General features: G+C 32.5%; 1 protein-coding gene across 1 annotated transcript; it reads right to left on the bottom strand.

Moving 5' to 3' along the window:
* Window positions 1-2789: 2789 nt before the first annotated feature.
* Window positions 2790-8215, bottom strand: LOC139842428 (U-box domain-containing protein 33-like). Its single transcript, XM_071832567.1, has 11 exons — window positions 7969-8215; window positions 7136-7224; window positions 6858-6982; window positions 6672-6773; window positions 6448-6577; window positions 6331-6395; window positions 6076-6268; window positions 5824-5958; window positions 5222-5710; window positions 3598-4320; window positions 2790-3212 (listed from the first exon to the last, which is right to left on the bottom strand). Exons 1-11 carry the CDS (start codon window positions 8213-8215, stop codon window positions 3030-3032), a joined length of 2481 nt encoding a protein of 826 aa, XP_071688668.1. The 3' UTR covers window positions 2790-3029.
* Between the last annotated feature and the right edge of the window lie 496 nt (window positions 8216-8711).

The raw sequence follows: 8711 nt of genomic DNA, 5'->3' as shown, positions 1-8711 counted from the left end.
TGTCTTGTTAGCAAAGATTGCAACTTAACTATAGTTTTTCACGCGAATGATTAGCCTAAAAAACCTGTGAGTATAACGTACGAATGATAACACACACAAAAAAAAAAAAAAAAAAAAAGTTGTAACATTAATACTTTCGTACGAAATATGTGAGTATATAGGTTTCCTTCTTACAGCCAAACTCAAGATGTGAAGCAATTAACTACGGAGTATTAGAAAATGCATTGTTGCAAACTTGTAAACGATACTGTTTTCAATACACTAATATAGGTGGGAATATGTGGGATCACTGAGTTTCTTTAATCATAAAAAGAGTCTTTAGAAATGGTAATATACTTTTGAGTTTGTTACTTGCAAACAAATATTCAACTTTTGAGCTTATACTTCGTCTAATACGATGCACAAAATATGTTGGTGATTTTAGCATGATCCAACGTCATTTTAGTTGATTTGTACTTGTCACAATTAGGGATAGCACCCGCGGGTCGTGGATGCGGATTCATTGGATCCATCACCCGTACCCGCGGATTTTTTTTTTTTTTAAAATCAAATAACTGGAAATTTGGAAAAAATTTTTTTTTTTAAGAAACATCCAATTGAACCCTTGTTCGTTGAAACAGTTTGACTATCTTTTTAACTCCCCATTATTAAACGGGTCATTTTGATGCACACTCTTTTAAAAATAATTTGTTTTTTAAGTTTTATTATTCAACCTCCTTTTTTCAACGGTCACGTTTTTAACAAAACATTTGACAAGTTTGGAAAAAAAAAGTTTTTTTTTTACTTTGCTTTCCCCCTTTCTATAAAACTCATTTAAACACTTTCTTTATTTTTTTTTTAAAAAAAAAACTTTCCTTTTTTTTACGTTACCCGTAAATTATAAATATATAAAAAACTTTTTGTTTAAAAAAACTTTCTAGTTTTTAAAAGGCCACTTGACTAAATTTTTTTTAATTCTTTCACAACACCCGATATCGTGATCGTGACCTTTCACCAAAGCAAGAGGTATTCTTGATAAACTAAACACTGACTCGTGTTTGGAATTGTCGGCCACAAAAAAATTCATTTGATGAAAGTATATTTTTTTTTAATTATAGAAGGAGACCACTTCATTTTCAATACTTCATTTTTGACAAAAAGCTACTCCATTTTACCATTCCTTTTTTTTCTTATTTTAACTTTTAAAATTTACTTTTAATAAAAATACAAACTACTTTTGTATTTTAACTTTTAAGATTTACTTTTAATAAAAATACAAACTACTTTTTGTATTTTAACTTTTAAGATTTACTTTTTAATAAAAATACAAACTACTTTTTTTTTTTTTAACTTTTAAAATTTACTTTTAATAAAAATACAAACTATTTTTTGTATTTTAACTTTTAAGATTTACTTTTAATAAAAGTACAAACTACTTTTTCTTATTTTAACTTTTAAGATTTACTTTTAATAAAAATACAAACTACTTTTTGTATTTTAACTTTTAAGATTTACTTTTAATAAAAGTACAAACTACTTTTTCTTATTTTAACTTTTAAGATTTACTTTTAATAAAAATATAAACAACTTTTTGTATTTTAACTTTTAAGATTTACTTTTAATAAAAATACAAACTACTTTTTTTATTTTAACTTTTAAGATTATAAATTTAAGAATAAACATTAATATGCATGAAATAAATAATGATTAATTGCATAAGTAATCATAAATGTTAGATAACATATAAAGACCTCATCATATTCGTATTGATCGGAATTAATCTCGACCCATGGTACCGTGTTGTCAAATGACGTGTTGCGTACATAAAGTACCGTGTTGTCAAATGACGTGTTGCGTACAATCATGAGGTCTTATTAACATAAATATAAATGTTAGTGAAGTTAATAAGAGTTATATTACAGAAAATATAATTTAGGCGGTATAACCGGCCATATATAACTTAAATAACATAAATATAAATGTTAGTGAAGTTAATAAGAGTTAGATTACAGAAAATATAATTCAGGCGGTATAACCGACCATATATAACTTAAATAACATAAATATAAATGTTAGTGAAGTTAATAAAAGTTAGTAAACATAAATGATAGTTAGGCGACAGTGTCGACCATATATAATTTAGGTGGCAGAGCCAACCATATAATAAGAACAATACAAATGCACTAAGAACTTAATAAAAATTAGTAGTTCAAAATGTTAGTAGTCCAAAGTTTGATATATTCGAGTCTGAAAATTATTAATAATTTCATACCTTGATCAGTGACTCGTGATCGTTTGAGATATCCTTTGATTACACTAAGCTCTTCGTGCTGATAACGTGTTATAATTCAGTAGGCTTATAACTACCTTTAATGGTTATAAGAACAAAGAGAGAAAAAGAGAGAAGAGAGAAGAAATATTGATATTGATATTTCAAGAGAAATGGTACACCTTAAATGGTTACCATACATGTCTATTTATAGTATAAAATATTACTATGCAAGAAATATAATAATAATAAAATTAACATCCAATCTAGATATTTTATAACACAATCTAAATATTTTATAACAATAATAATATAATTAATAATTAATAATTAATAATAATAATAATTGTACAAGTGGTTTTTTCAAATATTACAACAATATTTTTTTAGATAAAATTTAAAAGGCACAATAATGAAGGGTTTTCAATTATATTTAGCAGACATAAAAACAAACGGTGTTCAATGTTCAGCTTACAGACATTCAGACCACATCTTCTTTACAAACATGGTTCGCAGATCTTCAGATAAAAACATCTTAAAAAACAAACAGCGCCTTAATAGATACTATAGAATAGATAGATAGATTACTGTATCATACATTCATACTCCGAGCATCTATGCTACAATGAACCCAATGGCGAATTCATAAGATTAGTTTTCCATTCCATACACAAAAATGAAAATGAATCATCATCAATAATATGACAGTTGAATTCCATATATACAAATGAAAGATGATTCATCATCAATAATATGGCAGAAGCATCTCACAGAAAACAATTCATGGTTGCTGGAGCCATTCTTGAATGGCAGACCGAAGTGCATGGTTCGGGACAAGGTTGGTGTTGGCTAGCTCAAGGTTGGTCATAGGTGAGGTGTTATGGCCACTGTCTAACCATCCTTTTATAGCCTCTGCTTCATATGTAAATCCATCAGCTGCCACCACCGGATCTTCCATAGTGTCCTACAAATTTTGCCCAAACTTCTTAAAAATTAGTAAATATGAATGCAATTGAAGTCAAGTTTATAACAATAAAAAAACGTTGGTAATCTAATTTACATGTGTAAAGAGCCTCGGATTCATGTGGATATTTTTTAGGACACACATATAAGTAACAAAATGAGGGATGAGTGACTTAGTAACTAGAAATTAGGTACGATTCTTTTTTTTGGGAGCAGCAAACACATACTCCGTATTTTTTTGTCCACGACGGGAGATGAGTTCCCTAGATACCGACCGATAGGCCAGAAGCCTTTTGGTAAATGGGTAACTTTTTGACTCGTTATATGTAGTTTTTAACACAATGGACTAAGTTTCACAAATCTTGGTAGAAAGAATGAAAACAAACCTGAAAGATTGGACAAACAAAGTAATGCGGAATATCTCGTCGTCCCTCTGAACCCAAACTAAACGAACAAAGTCCACAAGAAGCACGTATCGGTTCAATCACCCTCCAAATCCCGGTTTCAAAATCAGGCCTATTTGTAGTAACAAAATCACAGCAGCTCATTGCTAAAACAGCCAACCGTTGCGCCAGAACAAATGGCCAGTCTCCAGCTGTCGAATCCAATATATTCTTCAAAGTATCATTATTCAGTGCTAACCGCACTTCATATGTTAACCCCAAAGTAGGCTTACCCGTTAATAACCTCAATAATATAACACCAAAAGAATAAGCATCTGAATTCACAGTAAACTCTCCTGTAAAAAAACATGCAGGATCCATATATAGGGATGCGTTATTATTGGATAAAACCTCGGTTAGGGAAAGTTGATGATGGATTCCAAAGCTACTTAATTTGGTAACTAAATTTTTGTCTAGAAGGATGTTTTTGGGTTTTAGGTTACCATGAACGACGCCACACGAATGGAGAAAAATAAGAACAGAACATAATTCGGTAGCAATGCGGATTCTATTTTGCCATGATAACGAGGGGGTATTGTCTTTGCAATCGAGCCGATCTTCAAGGTTACCTCCAGAAAGATACTCGTAAATTATCATCCGATCATCTGGGCAGGCACCGATTAGGGTTACAACATTTGGGTGCCTCAGTTTGCTCAAAAGATTCACCTAACAAATAATGAATAATGTTAAATGTTACTTCATGTTATCAGGACAAGAAATACTCTAAAGACTACATTGTATTACTTCTTGTTATCTATGTTGTTATAAAAGTATGGTATATTACTATGTTATATTATATATTATACTAGTACCTATGCTTGGCATTTGAGACCCGTACTCTCAAATTCGGGTCCAATTGGGTCTTGAGAAAAATTAGGCTTGACAATGTAAACTAAAGCTTAAAAAAAGTCCAATGGGTTTCCATCCAAACTAATGGGTCGTATACAGCATATAAAAGAACGGGTCAAGTGGGTATCATTTAATGATGCTAAATACATATGAATAGGTCTAATGGGTCTTGCGAATGGGTCGAGCATAAAGATCATAACAAGTTTCATCCATCAAACGTAAACATAAATGTAAAAATTAATGTAAAAGTACAAACGTAACATGTAATCATAAATGTAAATTTACATGACCCGTTTGAACCCATTTAACTTATGACCTGTTACCCAACCCAACCTGAACCAATTGAACCTGTTTAAAAATCTGACTACCCATGACCCATATCAACCCAAAACTGTTTTGAACTGTTACACAAACCGACCCAACCTGACCCGTTTGCCAGGTATTGGTATACGTAACGATACTAGTAGCTACCAACTAACTACATAAATGCATCTACCAACATCCAACTAACCTTAATAAATGCATTATAAAACTTGTAAAAGGATCGAAAAAAAAGTGTCGGCTGGTCAACTCAAATTGACTAGGTTTGACCAATATTTACAATGACCCGTTTTGACCTGTTACACAACCCAGCGCCCCAGTCAACCACCTTCGATGTGCCATGTTCAAGTGAATCATATAATTAAATAAAGACATGAATCATTAACGACCATTATACCTCCTGCTGATATTTCGAGGAGACTTGAAAGTTTTGATCGTAAAACACCTTTACGACCACTTCAGTATGCCGAAGTAATCCTTTGTATGTACTTTCAAAACTCCCTTCTCCTATCTTAAGTGACGGGTCAAAGTGACCGATGGCGTTTTTGACTTCTGTTGACTCAAACTCAGAGTAAAAGTTAAAAACATTTGAGCTTGACGCGTCCTCTTCATGTTTCTCTGTTAGTTCCTCTACTAATCTAACTGCATCGTCACATTTTACCTTCAATTCGTCACGTTCTTTTTTATAAATCTGAAGCTGATCGTCGTTAGAGAACACTGCCTGTTCAAGTTCGTGTACAATATCAACAAAATCTGCATTTTGACTTTCGAGAATCGATTTCTGTTCAAGTGCCATGTTGAGTTCTTCCATGGTTTTTTCTAGTTTCTCTTCAACCTCTCGCCTTTTTCCTAGTTCTTCCACATACAAGTTTTCGGATATGCTAGCCTGTAAGATTAATGGCATAAAAATTTGATCTTTATGTGTATATATATTTCTGTTTATATATATACAAAGATAAACGAAAGAGCCTTATAAATGCACAAGAACTTAAGGTTTACCATGCGCTTAGCCTCGATGGCATCTTTTTGTGCTTTCCGACACTTGATAGATTCCTCAAAAGCATCTCGTTTGGATTTATCTAAATCTTCCATAGCTTGTACAAGCTGGTCATAAAGTTCATTTATACCTTTTTCCTGTTGCAGTTTCATATAAAGTAATAATACAGTAAGTCTTAACAAATTGTCAAATAAAGTAAAGAAATCTTAACATGATGATTGAACTAAAGAGGGACAAGGATATTATTCACATACTATGACACTGAAAGGTGAAACATTTTGAATGTCCTCATCGATTCTGGACATTGTACCATCGTCTTGAGTTGGGTTGTCGGGATGTAATAAAACTTGCAGTCCTTCACTGACAGATGTTGAACTTGGAGAAGTCTGACTAGAATCAGTGTTTGTTAACCAAGTTGGTGGTGGTGGAGTGGACAAGGGCCTACCCCTTTAACAAGGGGATCATGGGTTCAAATCCATGCAAGCAATTAAAAACTCCATCTTGGCCACGGAGGTTCACCCGCGATGACTCCGGGCTGCCCGTAAAGCGGGTAGTCGCCCTGGGATATAGTCGACTCGCATAGCGAGGAGGAAACCCAGGCTAATCAAAAAAAAAAAAAAAAAAAAAAAAAAAAAAAAAAAAGAATCAGTGTTTGTACTAACTGATGCTGACCTCAGAAAACTCTGTCTAGAATCAGTTTTTGTATTTAAAGGAATTAGACCATTCAGTTCATCGACTCCACTCAACCAACCTTTCCTGCATTTACTTATTTATTTTATTATTAGTATCATAATAAAATAATAACATTAACTAGTTTCCACTTAGATTAAGGGTATACAGTGAGGCACACCTAGTAAAAATAACTTCTCCTTTGCAAATAAATTGAATCTGACATGAAGCAGCTGCATGTAAACACACATATACGGCTTTCTTGGATCTTAATTCCACCATTCTACTATATTTTCAAGTTTTGTAAGCACATAAATGTAATAATTTAGTTTTATGTAAATACATGTAAGACGTTTTTGTGACGTACCTTGAATTTTGTGTGTCTGCGGTTGCTGCTCCCATGACAAGCCTTCTGACATTGTGTTGAAGTATGAAGTCAACAATACCTTTCTCAATATATTCCATTTCAATATATTGCACCTCCGCACGCACCTATATACAAAAAAATAAAATAAAAATCCACGGTCCCACATATGAGAGTAAAAAAGTGTATCTCGTGCGGTAAACACACACACACAGACACACACATGTAACAGGTTTGGATAACATTCACATAAAGACCATAGAAGTATAAAATAGTAGTACCCCTGTATCTTGACATATCTGTTTATATTTGTCGAGAAGCTGGTGCATATCTTCCCTATCCATTTCTTGGTATGCTGTGACTTGACGTGCTACAAGACATACAAATTACAAAAATATTATATAAAAACAGCACAGGGCACACACAAATTATATAGTAGTGTAACGCTTTAATCTAGAATCCTAATCCTATACTCTAACAACACAATGAGAATAGTCTAAAAAAGAGGAACTCACATTATGACAACATGATCATATAGTAGCAACAGACTTTTCTGATTTATCAAATCACCGAGTTGCAAAGCATCAAACATTAACCAAGGTCACCTATTTTGACTGATATTTAAATTATGGAGTATATCTTTACAATCTAACATGAAAATATTTTGTATTTTGCTCTCATTTCTGGGTTAAGCTAAATTGCAGGGTCCTGAATGCAATTTATGGTGCTGTTAGTTGCTGAGGGACTGCAAATGCATTAAGAGGAACTGCAGGTGTGAAGTGAAATTAAAATATTTATAAATAGATTTTCTCAATTTTTATCTTTTTATTTTTCATAATATTCATTCTCCCTCTTTTGTGTGAGCCGATCTGTAACCCTAATTAGTTTCTGTCCTGTTTGATTCTTTAAGTGCTTAAGTTCATGTAATCTTCAACTCTAGTGAGTGATTGTTTACGAGAGTGTGAGTGTTTGATCTGTATTCAAATACTTAAATAATTGATGTTTACTCCGCTGGTTGAAGCCATTGGTTGTGTGTTTAAGATATTAACATCACTTTTATTGATGATCGACCAAGATACTAAAAAAATTTCATTCACAAATAAGCAGAGATTACCAGAAGGTATTGATTGTGCAGGTTGGTGGACATGAAGTATACATATCTGTCTACCTCCTGAATTCTGTAGGGCCCACAGCAGAGTTGACCGGCAGTCTTTCAAGTCCGTCCCAACGGCCACGTACACTTTGTCCTCAATACTACGACGACCGGTTTGATGAACAATTTCATCCCTAATTTCGATGATATCTTCTGAGGTGTCAATAAGTGGATACAGTATCTGATTAATCCTTTGTGCATTCTCCATTGATACAGAATCGACCTAATTAATTAATCTGCAACTCACTATTTTGTGCTCCTAAATGTTAGACTACTAGGGTCATGTACTTATGTTAGTAAAACCCTAAACCCAATCATAATACTCAACACCTTACATATGTTCATATCTATCGAAAATGGACATATATATGAATCGATAAATACAGATAAACTTTCATTCCGTGATAACAAAACAAAACTGCAAACACACTATGAAAAGTTTGAACAGACTACTAAACTAAGGAAAACTGAAACTAATGTTATCAAAAATGATTATCTGTAATTTTTTTGAGCACATTATTTTAATGTGATACTAGGTATTGTTTGTTTTCTTGTCTGCACACCTTATTACGTCTTATGTTTTCGTGCCCGCAAATATTTTTACCGTAGACAATTTGTTTTTCTGAAGACATAAGATAAAATAATATGCTTAGAAATATGCTTCTAAGTGATGCAGACATAATTAAGTTATTTTACAGACATAA

Source organism: Rutidosis leptorrhynchoides, chromosome 4, assembly GCF_046630445.1.
Source record: "Rutidosis leptorrhynchoides isolate AG116_Rl617_1_P2 chromosome 4, CSIRO_AGI_Rlap_v1, whole genome shotgun sequence".
Lineage (NCBI taxonomy): Eukaryota > Viridiplantae > Streptophyta > Magnoliopsida > Asterales > Asteraceae > Rutidosis > Rutidosis leptorrhynchoides.
Note: the sequence above shows the minus strand (reverse complement) of the source record. Positions and strands in the feature narration are given on the sequence as shown.